The sequence below is a fragment of the Mandrillus leucophaeus genome, unplaced genomic scaffold, assembly GCF_000951045.1.
Source record: "Mandrillus leucophaeus isolate KB7577 unplaced genomic scaffold, Mleu.le_1.0 Scaffold490, whole genome shotgun sequence".
Lineage (NCBI taxonomy): Eukaryota > Metazoa > Chordata > Mammalia > Primates > Cercopithecidae > Mandrillus > Mandrillus leucophaeus.
This window is the reverse complement of record NW_012105254.1, coordinates 747,177-762,783: the sequence shown is the minus strand read 5'-3', so window position 1 is coordinate 762,783 and position 15,607 is coordinate 747,177. Positions and strand designations below refer to the sequence as shown.

At 39.6% G+C, this 15,607-nt stretch overlaps 1 protein-coding gene across 2 annotated transcripts in view; it reads left to right on the top strand.

The window, feature by feature from the left end:
• The window catches only part of REPS2 (RALBP1 associated Eps domain containing 2), a 173,168-nt gene that overhangs the window by 69,201 nt on the left and 88,360 nt on the right, over nucleotides 1-15,607 (top strand). For both annotated transcript variants that reach the window (XM_011995516.1, XM_011995517.1), the window contains exons 6-9: nucleotides 352-487; nucleotides 5,339-5,402; nucleotides 7,753-7,895; nucleotides 14,422-14,516. In XM_011995516.1, coding sequence (XP_011850906.1) covers nucleotides 352-487; nucleotides 5,339-5,402; nucleotides 7,753-7,895; nucleotides 14,422-14,516 — 438 coding nt within the window. The remainder of the gene's footprint in view (nucleotides 1-351; nucleotides 488-5,338; nucleotides 5,403-7,752; nucleotides 7,896-14,421; nucleotides 14,517-15,607) is intronic.

Genomic DNA, 15,607 nt, shown 5'->3' with positions numbered 1-15,607 from the left:
ACTCAGCTAATCTTAAAGGATAAAAATGTGAGGAATAGTGGAAAATAAGAATGATCATCTTTTTTTAACCCTTCCTTCATTACAATTAGAAATTTTTTGTCACTTACTGAGTATTCAGTATTTTATCCCTCGGTGCTGTTAACTTTGAAGAATACAAAAAATATATAAAGCATGATGTCTGCCCTTAAGTTTGTGTTCTAGTTAGATTCTAGTTATGAGGCAGTTAAATTTCTTCACCTGAGGAAAAAAAAATTAAGCATAACACATAATAACTTTTATTGGTGCTTAATTTTTCTACTTCTCACTAAAGACAGGTTCTCTGAGCATTTACTTTTAAATTTATTCTTAAAGTCCTTTTCAGTGGAGAGAGAACTACAGGATAACAGCAGTTACCCCGATGAACCCTGGAGGATAACAGAAGAACAGCGCGAGTACTATGTCAATCAGTTCCGATCCCTTCAGCCAGACCCAAGCTCTTTCATTTCAGGTAAGAATGTGGGCTCCCCAGGCATCACTCTCACCAGAATCACAGCCACCATCTTGAGAAATCATTCACACAAAATGAGTATGGCAGCCTTCTGTGATTTCAGTTTGGTTTTCCTCTAAAGTCGAATTTCTTATCAGATGTAAACCATGCAGAAAAAAAGTTGGCAATGACGTTTGGAAAATTATATTTCCATTTCAGTGGGCTTAAATGGGAATTTGGGGGAAACTTGGCCGAGACCCCGCACCTTATCAGCTGAGGCAGTTCTTGAAATGCTAACGTGTCGCTCCAAGGGGCCACCTCTCATTGCTTCCTCATTATATTGGAGCTCGGGCAAGGACAGAATGTGGCCTCCTAAGGAGTTGGTGTCACAAGTCTTTTTATGTTATATGTGCCTTCAAACTCCAAACTCAGGCTCGTTTTCTTTGGCTCAAATGTTTCTCCTCCAGTTTTTCTGAGAGAAATTAAAATGGGGGAGGAAAATTGGCCAGTGCTTTCCCACTTGTCAGTTCTGCTGGGTTGTCTTCAGATATATAGATTCCTGTTGAGTTCTCATGTAAAATTCAAGCTGAGAGGAATTGGTTTAATGCCAGTGTGGCTACATTTTACTAGGCTGAAGGACTAAACTAACAGTGAAATAGTAGAGTCTAGAAGAAAAATTCATAAAGCTTTCTTTTTAGATGTTGAAATTTGAAGAATAATAGTGTGTCCTTAATAATCATAACTTGCCATATTGACATGTGGGTGAAGATTAGTTTTATCTTGTGAAATGAGGCACATAATTGAAATATACTTGTATAAGTAATTGCAAACATCATTTACTGATTGGTGGTGATGGCTTTATTGACAGCAGAATAGTACAGATACAACAAATTAATGTTGACGTCATGATTAAGGAAAATAAACAGAAACCCATATTGCACGATTTGACCACTTGCTAACCTTACCCCGCGCTCAAGTGAGTTTCTTCACGACATATGCAGATATTTAGCCAAATTCAAACAGATACCTGTTAGAAATGTTTTTGTTTTCTTTTAACTTTTGTATCTTGCACAATTTCAGATGTAGACACAACTAGACTGGCTGGTATAACAAACCTCTGTGTACCTATCACATAGTCCCAGTGATTTTCCCTTACCTACAGTTACCACATAAGGATGTTTCAGTCAGTCAATGATGGCGGTCCCGTAACAGTATCACGGAGCTGAAAAATTCCAGCTCCATTCATCACCTAGTGATGCTGTAGCCATCATGATGTTGTAGCACAAGGCAGTGCTCACGTTTTTGTGATGATGCTGGTAAAAAATCTGTGCTACCAGTTGTATAAAAGCCTAGCACATATGATTATGTACGGTATATAATACTTAATAATAAATAGCTATTATTAGCCTATTATGTATTATGCTATACTTTTCTTTCTTTTCTTTTCCTTTTCTTTTTCTTTTTTTGAGATGGAGTCTTGCTGTGTTGCCCAGGCTGGCGTGCAATGGCGCAATCTCGGCTCACTGCAGCCTCCGCCTCCCAGGTTCAAGTGATTCCTCTGCCTCAGCCTTCCAAGTAGCCGGGACTACAGGCACGTGCCCCACACCTGGCTAATTTTTGTATTTTTAGTAGAGATGGGGTTTCACCATGTTGGCCAGGCTGGTCTCAAACCGCTGACCTCGTGATCCGCCCGCATCAGCCTCCTAAAGTGCTAGGATTGCAGGCATGAGCCACCGCACCTGGCCTTTTATTATGCTGTACTTTTATTGTTATTTTAGAGTATACTCTTACTTATAAAAAAAAGTTAACTGTAAAACAGCCTCAGGCAGGAACTTCAGGAGGTGTTCCAGAAGAAGGCATTGTCATACTAGGAGATGGCCGCTCCCTATGAGTTATTGTCCCCTTCTAGTCACCTCCACAGTATAAAGGTGGAAGACAGTGTTATTGATGATTCTGACCTCGTGAAGGTCTAGGCTGATAAGTGTTTGTGTTTCAGTTTTTTAAAAAAAAGTTTAAAAGGTAAAAAAATTAAAAATTTAAAAAATAGAATAATAGAATAAAGATATAAAGAAAGAAAATATTTTTGTACAGCTGTGCAAATTTTTTAAATTTTTAACTTTTTGTGGGTACATAAGTGTATATATTTATGAGGCACATGAGATGTTTTGATACAGGCACACAATGTGAAATAAGCACATCATGAAGAATGGGGTATCCATTTCCTCGAGCATTTATCTATTATGTTGCAAACAATTCGACTACACTCTTTAAGTTATTTTAAAATTGTACAGTGTGTTTTTGTTTTAAGCCAAGTGTTGTTACAAAGGAGTCAAGAAGGTTAAAATAAATTTTAAAGTTTATAAAGTAAAAAACTTGCACTCTAAGGTTAATTTATTATTGATGAAAGGAATTTTTACTTGGTAAATTTAATGTAGTCTCAGTGTGCAGTATTTATAAAGTCTACAGTAGTGTACAGTAATGTCCTAGGCCTTCACATTCACTCACCACTTACTCTCTGACTTACCCAGAGCAACTTCCAGTCCTGCAAGCTCCATTCATGGTAAGGGCCCTATAAAGGTGAACCATTTTTCATCTTTTATACCATATTTTTACTCTTCCTTTTCCATGTTTTTTTCTTTTCTCTTCTTTTTTCTTTTCTTTTTTTTTGAGACAGGTCTTACTCTGTTGCCTAGGCTGGAGTGCAGTGATGTGATCTTGGCTCACTGCAACCTTGACCTCCTGGGCTCAAGTGATCCTCCCACCTCAGCCTCCCTAGTAGCTGGGACTACAGGTGCACATCACTATGCCTGGCTAATTTTTTTTGTAGTTTTTTTTTTTTTCTTTTTTGGTAGAGAGGAGGTCTCACTATGTTGCCCAGGCTGTTTTCTATATTTAGTTGTGTTTAGATACACAAATAGTTACTATTGTGTCCCAACTGCCTATAGTATTCAGTGCAGGAACATGCTGTACAGGTTTGTAGCCTAGGAGCAATAGGTTCTACCATCTAGCCTAGGTGTGTAGTAGGCTATGCCATCTAGGTTTGTGTAAGTACACCCTGTGCTGTTCACACAATGAGAAAATTACCTAATGATGCATTTCTCAGAATGTATCCTTTTTTTCTAGAAATGGAATCTCGTAATATGTGGCCTTTTGTGTCTGTTTCATTTAGCATAATGTTTTAGTTTTTTTTAAATTAAAACATTTTTGTGGATACATAGTAGGTGTATATATTTATGGGGTATGTGACATGTTTTGATACAGACATCCAATGCATAATAATCACATCATGTTGAATGGGGTATCCATCCCCTCAAGCATTTATCCTTTGAGTTACAAACAATCCAATTACATTCCTTAAGTTATTTAAAATATACAATTAAGTTATTGACTATAGTCACCCTATTGTGCTATCAAGTAGTAGGTCTTATTCATTCTTTCTAACTAGTTTTTGTACCCATTAACAGTCCCCACCTCCCCGCTACTCGCTCCCCACCACTACCCCTCACAGCCTCTGGTAACCTTCATTCTACTCGCTATGTCCATGAGTTCAATTGTTTTGATTTTTAGATCCCACAAATAGGTGAGAACATGCGATGTTTGTCTTTCTGTGACTGGTTTATTTCACTTAACGTAATGATCTCCAGTTCCATCCCCGTTGTTGCAAATGATTGGATCTCATTATTTTTTTATGGCTGAATAGTACTCCACTGTGTATACATACCACATTTTCTTTATTCATCTGTTGATGGACACATAGGTTGCCTCCAAATCTCAGCTATTGTAAGCAGTGCTGCAACAAACATGGGAGCGCACATATTTCTTTGATATACTGATTTCCTTTCTTTTAGGTATATACCCAGTAGTGGGATTGCTGGGTCATATGTCAGCTCTAATTGTAGTTTTCTGAGGAACTTCCAAACTGTTCTCCATAGTGGCTGTACTAATTCACATTCCCACCAACAGTTAGCATAATGTTTTAAAGGCTCATTCATGTTGTGTGTACCAGAATTTCATTCCTTTTTGTGGCTGAATAATTCCATTATATCAGTACATCCCATTTTATTTATCTATTCATCAGTTGATAGGCATATGGGGTTCTTCTACTTTTGGAGTATTAAGAATAATGCTGATTTGAATATTTGTGTACCAGTTTTTATGTGAACATATATTTTTATTTCTCTTAAATAAATACCTAGGAGTAGAATTGCTAGATCAAACTGTATTGGGAGCTGAAAGCATTCAGATTCAATCTCAGTAAGGTCTAACATTTCAAGTACAGCTGGGTCTTGCAGTTATGTTAACATGTAAAGTAGAATGATTGCCTGATTTCAATTGATACAGGTAAATCAAAAATGAAGGAAGAAAGATTCCTGGATAAGTTTCTCAAAACGCCACTAGGAGTTCTTAAATCTCACCAAAAATCTTTCACAAGATGTCTGTCTTATCTCTGTGTGGTGGGATCAATGGTATTAATTTTCTTCTTTTTGGTCAGTTTTCTATTACTTTTCTATTTGAAATTTCTATTTGAAATGTGCCAAATTTGTTCAAAGTTTTGAAATTCGTCTTTTAAATTTGTGGCAAAATTTTGCAAATTTTGGTAAAAATGAAGCAGAAATTAATTTATGTGATTTGCATCTTTCATGAGCATTATGTTATTGCTTCTTTTGCCCTATTGTAATTTACATATTTTTAAAAAAGCTAATCATGTGTTGCTTTTGGTTCCATGATTCATAATTGCTTTGAGGAATAAATATGTTTGTGGTTATACAGAAGAGATTGCTGAATGAAAAAATTGTGATTCATTTGTATATAAATGTAAAAGCTACTCTAGCTGAGTAATTAATGGTTTATTTAAACAATGGCACTTGACAGGTTCTGTGGCCAAGAACTTCTTCACCAAATCAAAGCTTTCCATTCCAGAACTCTCCTATATATGGTAAGTACAATTAATGCCATATGGCATTCATACCATCATCCATAACACATCTTTTAGTTCCTACCTTTGCATTTTTAAAAGTCTTATGTTTTGAATGATGTTTTTAACAGACTACAAGAGTGAATACAACTCAGATTTTTGTTGCTGTGAAAATTAAATGTTATTTGAAAAGTACAATGAACAATGTGTGGCACATATTAAGCACTATAAGTGTTAACTATTATTTTAAAGTAATTTCCTAATTATTATCCCCATCTCAATCCCTTTTCAGTCTAGGCAATTGTGGGCATATGAAACTTACCATCCTGTAGATTTCATTTTCAGACTTTTCTACTAGATGCGATACAAGTAACCAGAGGAGATTGACAAACTAGTTTTTATATTTTATAAGGCTGAGTGAACAGGTTGAGGAATATTTTGGAGTTAGGTTAGGTTTGACTATTCTAGCTGCCTCTGAGCTTTGTAAATTTGGCTGGTGTTTATCAGCTGGGCCCTAATTCAGACTTGCAGCTGTGGTATCCACTGCACCTTTATGCACTCTGGCTCCAGAAGGGCTGTGCTGGGATGGTCCAGATGGCTCTATTTGCATTCATGAAAATGCTCGGTGCTGCTGTAAACTCTCGGCTGTGTGTGGGCTAGTTCTTCCCCAAAACTGGGCAGGCGATCACACTGCTATAAATATATAATTAAAAACACTGGAATGTTTATATAAAGCCTTTTGCGTGAGGATTTACAGAATTATGTTGGGATTTAAAATTGCTTGTCATGTTTTGTGCATCTTATTGGAAAACTACTCCAATAATACTCATGCATGCCAATGTATCTGGGATTCTGAGCTGGATTTAGGTTCTTCAACAATATATACTCTGGCATAATTTTTTTGTTTTTACAAGTCTTATATTAGTTTTTTGTTGTTGTTTGTTTGTTTGTTTGTTTTTTTGGAGACGAGGGCTCACTCTGTCACCCAGGCTGGAGGGCAGTGACATGGTTATAGCTCATTGCAGCCTCTGACTCCTAAGTTCAAGAGATCCTCCTACCTCAGCCTCCCAGCTAGCTTTTCAGTTTTTTCTAGAGACAGAATCTTGCTATGTTGACCAGGCTGGTCTTGAACTCCTTGTCTCAGGCAATCCTCCTGCCTTGGCTTCTGAAAGCGCTGGGATTACAGGCATAAGCCACCATGCCCGGCCCTTATATTAGATTTTCTGGCTAGGGAAGAAAAAAGAAATTATCATTTTGAAAAGAATACCATTTGTTTTGGCAGAATTCCCAGTCTAAACGTTATTGGCATGAGGCTTCCTATCTTTTTGTTGAGACATGCCCATGAAAGCTGAGTGGTATTCTCTCTATCCAGCATATGAAGCAGTTTCCTGACCCCTCACTCTGGGAACAGCTATTTCAGGGCCCCAGTGCATTCGAAACTGGAGGAGGAGGATGTGAATGGTCTAAAGGAAAGTTATGGAGCTTACCTTAGAAATATATTTTCTTTCAAATAGTAATACCTTTCTAGAATAATTTTGTTTATGTCTTATCTCTATGCTTGTCCTAACACAAGTATACTTGTCTCTGTCTACCTTAGAGATGGTTAAGCTTATGGGGTCTTAGATATAATTCTTTGGCAAATCAGTCTCTTTTGTGCTGAGTAAATAGGTCTGTGCCTTCTAGTGGGAAATAATGACTGAAGTTAAGCCTGTTTAAGACTCCCCTTTCTTCATTTTTGTCTTATCTGGTTCCAGTCTTCTTTAGTTACTAGTTTTATCCTAAAACATCATTCATTCCTTTTTTTATTGAGCTTACTTGTATTTTCCCAGTAGGGAGTTCTCAAGCAAAGAACAGTTTGGTACAAAAATTTACGTGACTTGAAAAGTTCAAGGTTTTCCCTTAAAGCTGAAAAACAAAGAGCTTATTTCTGTGCTCCAGGTAAACTGCATAGTGGCTGGGACAACTATAAAATGGCTGGGGCCACCCTTCCTCTGCCTGTTTTGAACACCATGTCCAGGGCTTTTCACCCCATGCAGCCTGCATTTACTGAATGACTGTGGACTTCTGGGTATAATTTTTATTTCTGTGCCATAGTTTCTTGTGCTGTGTCCTCAGCGTTGTAAGACACACCAACAATGGAACCTGAAGAACTTAAATTTTTATTTATAAAATGCTACTGATGCTGATCCCATCAGTCAACATTTTTCTTCCTTGGAGTGGCCCCCAGAGATTTCAAATGGATTTGGCTAGGAGGGTTTGGGTACTGGTAGGGCCATCACCATAGAGTCTGGGAGTTTTATTGGCACATTTGTGCCAAGTAACTTGTTCTGTAAGCCCCATGGTAGGTACTCATGACATTTGTTTCATCTAGGGAGCTTAGTGATGCTGACTGTGATGGAGCCCTGACCCTGCCTGAGTTCTGTGCTGCATTTCATCTCATTGTGGCTCGGAAGAACGGCTACCCATTGCCTGAGGGCCTGCCTCCAACTCTGCAGCCAGAGTACCTGCAGGCGGGTAAGGCCTCACCATCAATTGTAAACCTTAAGTACTTTTCCTCCAGGCTGTGTAAAAAACTTTTGTTTCTTAAAATGATGTCCAGATACTTTGGGGAGTCCTTAGTATTTACAGTTATTCTTCTTTAACTGCTATTAGACTTTTACATCTCATAATGTGAGGAATAGGGCTGGTCTGGGTAAGTGTGTATTACCTGTTTTTCTCATTCTATACCCTCTGGATGGATTTGAACCAAAGTCACTTACCCTTTCATGACAGTTGTGAAATAGGCAAGTACTGAAATTCCCAGCTGGTATAAAATGAAGGGGAGGATCCTGTAGAGCCAAGTGTTAACTTGGCATTTTTAGGCACACCCCAGTGTCTCCAGGTGGCCCTGGGCAATGGAGTGGAATAGAGCTCTTATACCTAATTTAAAAGTCAAAAAATTACATGCAGTGAAGTGTGCAAAGTGTTGTCACCTTAAATGTATGCTCGATTAATTTTTATATATGTATACAGCCATGTAACTGCAATCAGATATAGAATATTCTAGCATATCAGAAGGTTAGAATAGAACTGTTATGTTTCTCCTTAATAAAACAGTCTCACTCAAATTATTGTTTTGGACCCTTTAGATAGGAAAGAGTCATGGTGAGTATAACATATGTATTAATTCCTTTGGGAGAGTGGAAAAATTAATAGTGTGTCTTGCCCTATTCAAAGGCAAGTGGGCACTGGTCTGATTTCCATTATTCATGGAAGTATAGTGCTCATTGAGAGGCCCCAGAAATAGCTGGTGCTTTCAACAACCTTTCTCAATTTTTAGGGAATGGCTGTTAAAGAAATGAGAGCTTAGTCATGGGTGATTATTAGCAAGAGAGAGCAGTGTCTAAAGAAACTTTAATTACTTATTAGTAGAGTATAAATTTTGTGATTAGATCTGCAAAAGGCCTTGGATTATCTTGTCTAGTCCCTTCCTCATGATGATACCAGATTCAAAGTGGCAAATGTCTTATCTAAGTCAGTCTCGGTGCCTCTGACTCTCTTAAATAAAGAATCTGTCATTTTCTGTGTTAAATAGTGAGAGGATAGTAACTCAACCAAAGGGAAGAGGCCAAGTTTGTGGCTGCTGCTAAGTGACAGGTAAACATGTTGGGGGAAGAGTGACCCATTCTGGGATCTTCTTCAAATGTCCCCATAAAATATATGAAGGGGAGAGATCAGAGAGCAAAACCTACTAATTTGTGGACTTGGATTTTGCTAACAATACCTGCTTTCTCCCTACTGCAGGCTGTAACTCCAGCCTGCTGCCCTTCCTTAGATGCTTGGAAGATCCTCATGGGTCCCAGGAATTAGCTTGCAATTGAGGAGCATGGGAAACTCCTCTTTTCTCTTTGGTGTCTTTCTCTCTCCATCTCATTCTCTCCCTCTTCTTGTCCCCTCCCTTCTCCCCTCCCCTCCTCTCCTTTCTGTTTCTCCTGAATGAGGGCAAAGAAGCACTGGCATTCTGGGGGCTATCTTGACACCTACATGGCTCTCATTGCCAAGGCAGTGCAGGGCCATAGAAGAATCTCTTTTCTTGGGATTGGAGACACATGGGACTTTTGTCTCTCTCTCAAGGGAATTAACAGCTGGCAAAGGGCCAAGTTCTGTTCTAGGGTTAGTTATATTTAATACCTTCACTGTGTCCTCTTTCAAGCCCTGGAGAGAGTCCTGGGTAACCTCATCTCCCATACCCCCACTGAGTTTTCTGTTTGGGGGTCATAACTAGTGCTGTTTTATTATTTTGATGCTATATGGCCATGGAACCTGTGGGACATGCCATGACTCCTTATTTGAGAAGTCACTTTTGTAGGTGTCCAAGTGTTTCACAGACTATTTCAAAAGTCACTGACATAATGGCTGGGTGTAGTGGCTCACGCTTGTAATCTCAGCACTTTTGGAGGCCAAGGCAGGTGGATCACTGGAGGTCAGGAGTTTGAGACCAGCCTGGCCAACATGGTGAAACCCCATGTACTAAAAATACAAAAATTAGACAGGTGTGGTGGCACACACTTGTAGTACCAGCTATTAGGGAGGCCAAGGCAAGAGAATCACTTGAACCTGGGAGGCAGAGGTTGCAGTGAGCCAAGATTACACCACTGCACTCCAGCCTGGGTGATAGAGCTAGACTCCATCTCAAAAAAAAAAAAAAAAAAATCACTGACATAATTTTTAGATATCTGAAATGTTAACAGGAAAGAAGTAATCTCTTGATTCCTTTGCTACTGCCAATGGCTTCTTTTGACCTGCTTATTCAGTAAAGGGGAATCTATAAAAAAGCACACCAATGAGCCTCATGTTTCTTCCTGGTCTTTTATGGAGACTGTCAGAATGCATTTATACAGGAACAAGGCAAGAATCTGTCATATACACTTCAATTAAACAAAAATTGCACATCATTTCCAGGGCTTGTGGGATTAATCTTAAATAATAATTATATAGTTCTAACAGAAAACATGAAAATAACCCATAAAACTCTATCAAACTCAGTGACGGTATATTTTAAAATGCTTTATCACTCATGTTTATCATTGTGTGAAGCTTAAGAAAATGGCCAGAACCACCTAAGTCTCCTCTGTGCTTTTTTTTTTTGCTTTTCTTTGCAAAATATGAGTGATCCTATTCATTTTTTTGTTCATTTTAATGGCATCTCATTTAGTGTTTTTTTTTTTTTTTTTTTTTTTGAGACGGAGTCTCGCTCTGTTGCCCAGGCTGGAGTGCAGTGGTGCAATCTCGGCTCACTGCAAGTTCTGCCTCCCGGGTTCACACCATTCTCCTGCCTCAGCCTCCCGAGTAGCTGGGACTACAGGCACACGCCACCACACCCGGCTAATTTTTTGTATTTTTAGTAGAGATGGGGCTTCACCATGTTAGCCAAGATGGTCTCGATCTCCTGACCTCATGATCTGCCTGCCTTGGCCTCCCAAAGTGCTGGGATTACAGGCGTGAGCCACCGTGCCTGGCCTAGTGCTTTTTTTCTTTTATTTTCTTTTTTTTTTAAAGCTTAACTCTCACCTTTTTCCAACTTTTTTCTAATTGATCTATATTCAGTCTTTAAAAAATCTAATCCAGTTTTTGATAAGATTGGTGAAGGGGATAAATTTGGTTAATATCTTCATGCATTCATAACTAGACAGGCTTGTTTTCTAAAATAATATTTTTTTTTTTTTGAGATGGAGTCTTGCTCTGTTACCCAGGCTTGAGTGCAGTGGCATGATCTTGGCTCACTGCAATCTCTGCCTCCTGGGTTCAAGCAATTCTCCTGCCTCAGCCTCTTGAGTAGCTGAAGCTACAGGCACCTGCCACCATGCCTGACAGATTTTACAGATTTTTGTATTTTTAGTACAGACGGGATTTTACCATGTTGACCAGGCTGGTCCCGAACTCCTAGCCTCAAGTGATCCACCCACCTTGGCCTCCCAAAGTGCTGGGATTACAGGCATGAGCCACCCACCACACCTGGCCTGTTTTGTAAAATAATGGAAGAGGAATTCTATCTGATGCCATTTTACTTGCAATTATGGAAATAGTCTCTTTTCCCTAATAGTAAAACTTCAATGACAGAGTTGTATTAGTTGGTGGCTTACCCTCTAGCCTTTTGATAGTTTCAGCTGGGTGAGGTGACTGACACCTGTAATCCCAGCACTCTGGGAGACTGAAGCAGGAGGATCAGTTGAGGTCAGGATTTCAAGACCAGCCTGGGCAGCGTGGTGAAACCCCATCTCCACCAAAAAATACAAAAATTAGCGAGGTGTGGTGGTGCGCACCTGTGGTCCCCAGCTACTCGGACGGCTGAGGCAGGAGAATCGCTTGAAGCTGGGAGGCAGAGGTTACAGTGAGCCGAGATAGCGTCACTGCACTCCAGCCTGGGTGACAGGGTGAGACTCCGTCTCAAAAAAAATAAAAATAAAAATAAAAATAAATAAATAAAATAAAATAAAAATGAAAAAAAAAGTCACCTTTTGATAGGTGATTGGGTGGGTTCTGGTAGAAATTTTTGCCATAGAGTTTGTTAAAAAATATCTGTGAAGTACTTACTGTGTGAGAGGTACCACATCGTTCACTGTGGTCAGAATGCTGTATGAAACAGAGCTCCTACTCCCATGAACTAGTGGGCAGTTAATACGTGCCATCAAGGGGAAGCACAGATGCAGCAAGAGGGTGCATGACCTTAGGGAAGATTTCCTTAAATGTTTGGGCTGAGATGTGAAGACTGAGCTAGGGACTACATAGGTGAAGAAGGGAGAAGCTTAGGTTCTGAGAAGGGGGAACAGCAGGTTTGCTGGGGAGGCTCTGAGAGGGGACTTGGAACATAGGAGGAGTGAGAATTTCAGGCCACAGTGACTGGTGTGCACGGAACCAGGGTAGAGGGGCTGGGTTGAAGCTGAGGAAGAAGGTGGGGAACATATGACGGGCAATAATGTCACCTTATTTTAGGCTGATAAGAGACACAATCAGATTTGCTATGTGAAATGATCATGCAGATCATGCAGGATCATGCAGGTCCAGAGAACAGGTTTTGAGGGGCACAGGTAGAAACCAGAAGACTAAGTTGTGGCAGCTGGCCAGTCAGGAGCAGCAGGGCGCTTGCACTGGGGAGGCGACAGTGAGATGGAGAGATGTGGACACCTTGGAGAGAGATTTAGCAGGTAATTGACAACATTTATAGTTTTGGAAAGTGTTAGCTTTCTTCACAGGAAGATCCCCTCATGATAAAGCATCAGTCATATAATACTAGTCAGAGCCTTGATTGATAGACCAGAAAGAGAAATCTTAATAATGGTTCACACCACTCTTGGGGCTGGACTGAGGAATGGTGCTTTTACTGAGTTTTTACCAAGGAAACAGACTATGAGGTATGGTCAGAAAAATCACCAGGGCCCACAGTTTGCCCCATCTGATACTGGTGAAATTCAGACCAGAGTAAGCAAATGAACAAATTAAGGTGCTTGTTCTTTTTTTTTTTTTTTTGAGACGGAGTCTGGCACTGTCGCCCAGGGTAGAGTGCAGTGGCCGGATCTCAGCTCACTGCAAGCTCCGCCTCCCGGGTTTACGCCATTCTCCTGCCTCAGCCTCCCGTGTAGCTGGGACTACAGGCACCCGCCACCTTGCCCGGCTAGTTTTTTGTATTTTTTAGTAGAGACGGGGTTTCACTGCGTTAGCCAGGATGGTCTCGATCTCCTGACCTCGTGATCCGCCCGTCTCGGCCTCCCAAAGTGCTGAGATTACAGGCTTGAGCCACCGCGCCCGGCCAAGGTGCTTGTTCTTAACTCCATGTGGTGCTGATACTCAGACCAGTACTTACTTCCTTACTTACTGTATATATGTATGCATGTATGTATTTATTTAAATTAGACACGTAGGTAGGAAGGTAGGTAGATACATAGACAGATGAGACAGGGTCTCACTATGTTGCCCAGGCTGGTCTCAAACTCTTAGACTCAAGCAGTCCTCCTGCCTTGGCCTCCCAAAGTGCTGGCATTACAGGTGTGAGCCACCATGCCTGGCCAATGGCCAGTACTTTACTGCAGAAGGATATTGGCATTTCAGTCCCTGATGGGAGTGGGAGGGTGGGGAAGGATTTAAAACAATGCCAATCCACTTTTCACATTTGATTCAAGTTTTTTTAAACCTTGCATTACAATTTTATTTCCTAATAGCTTGTCTTGACTTGTAGCTTCTGTTTATTATCTGCCACAGTCTGCTTTTCCTCTTTGGAATATTGACAAATTTTCTAGCTGTTGAGATATTTCTTTCCTAATTACTTTGTGACAAAGTAGTGCAGCAGAATCTGCTTCTAAGACATAGCCTGGTGTGAAGTAATTAGCTTACCAAGTAGACTGATCTTTCCTCATGTGAATTCACTTAACTACTGAAATAACAGCCAGTGTCACTATTGCATATTGAAAGAAACCCTTAATGAGATTCTTTTTTCTTTGTTGTAAATCAGCAAGAATTTATGCTCTTATTTTTATCATTCCTGACAACCAAGAGGTAAATATTTCATAAAATTACCTTGGGTGCACGTCATTATAAGATCTTGCCTATATCCAACAGTAGTTAAATGATGTATTTCCTTAGTTAATGTCCCTATACATTAGAAACTACACTAGTAACATAGTTAAGACTTACATATTGTGATAGTGATGGTTAATGTGGAAAATTACTATGCTATAAAATGAAGTGTTCAGAGCACATACTCTTCAGCCAGACTGCTGAGAGTTAAAGTCCCTGCTCTTCTATTTATCAGCTGTATGACCTTGAGTAAGTTGCTTAACTTCCCTGTTCTCAGTTTCATCACATGTGAAATGGGGATAATAGAAGTACTGGGTTGTCCATGTAAAGAACTGAAAATAACTACCCTAGCATGATGAATGCCATAAGTGGTCTATCAGAGCTAGCTGATTTTGTTGTTACATTTAACGAGCACAGAAAAGCTGATGGGAAACACTGATTACTATGGCTCTAGGAAATATTCTTATATATTCTTTTTGTTTCTTCCTAGCTTTTCCTAAGCCCAAGTGGGACTGTCAATTATTTGATTCTTATTCTGAGTCACTGCCGGCAAATCAACAACCTCGTGACTTGAATCGGATGGAGGTAAAGATTTTCGTATGCTGATAAATAAGGATGTGTATGGAGTTAAACCATTAGCCTATGTTCTTTATGAACTCTGGAAAATGACCTTTTTTTTTTTGCTTGAAAATGAGCTTTTATAACATTTCCTTTTTGTACTTGGTAATTATTAATACTTTGATGCTCAGCCTTTCAGATCTAGACAACAGATGTATCTATAATTTTTCCCCTTTTCTCCCTAAAACTGGATGTGCTAAAGTAAGTAACATAATCTCTAGACCTTCTAGATGCGAAAAGTAGATATAGCCAAACTAAGCCAGAAAATTCTAGCCAAGTTATTTACTTTAACCAAGCTTTAATTCCCTAGTAAACAATTTTAATTGTATTTTTATCAGTTGGGCATTAATAAGCTATACTGAACCAGAACTGCTTTGAGAAGAGGTTTGAGGACTTTATATGAGGGCCCCAAATCACATTCGGAACTCCTTCAGGGTTTTTAGCTTTTGGACCAAATGAGGACTGATTTGGATGATCCCCAAAAGGAACTTGGAGAATTCCCCCAGTGTTGGGCCATGGATGGAAGGACTTAGCCAAGTGCTTAGGGAGCCTTAGCTATGGATCAATAAATAGGAGTTGTTATTGTTGTCATCACCACTGTCATTATCATCATTATCACCATTATGATTACTATGATGACAACTTAGGATACCTGCTGTTCGCTTCCTTAAAAAATTTGGAAATGTTTAATAAATGGAGCTTTATTCACAGACTCCTATTAGAGTCCTCTGACCCTAGTTGAAACCATTGCAAGATGATAGAAGTCAAAGGCAGGGAACAGGGACATTTCTTTAATTTCTTGTGACTGTGCATGATGATTTATTCTCTCACATGAGGCCCTCATGCCTGTAGCGTGTATTATGGATGGCATCGTCTGCTCCCCTGTGAGCCAGTCAAGCCTGCCTTTCCAGTGCTCCTCTGACTAACATCTCTGTTTGCCACTTTGCTTTTCTTTCTTTGAGTTGCATCCTCCATGATACTTTCCTCAGATTTCTACTCATGGGATAAAGACATAAAGAAAAGTCACTTCAGGAAGAATGACAGATGTGCATTTGAAG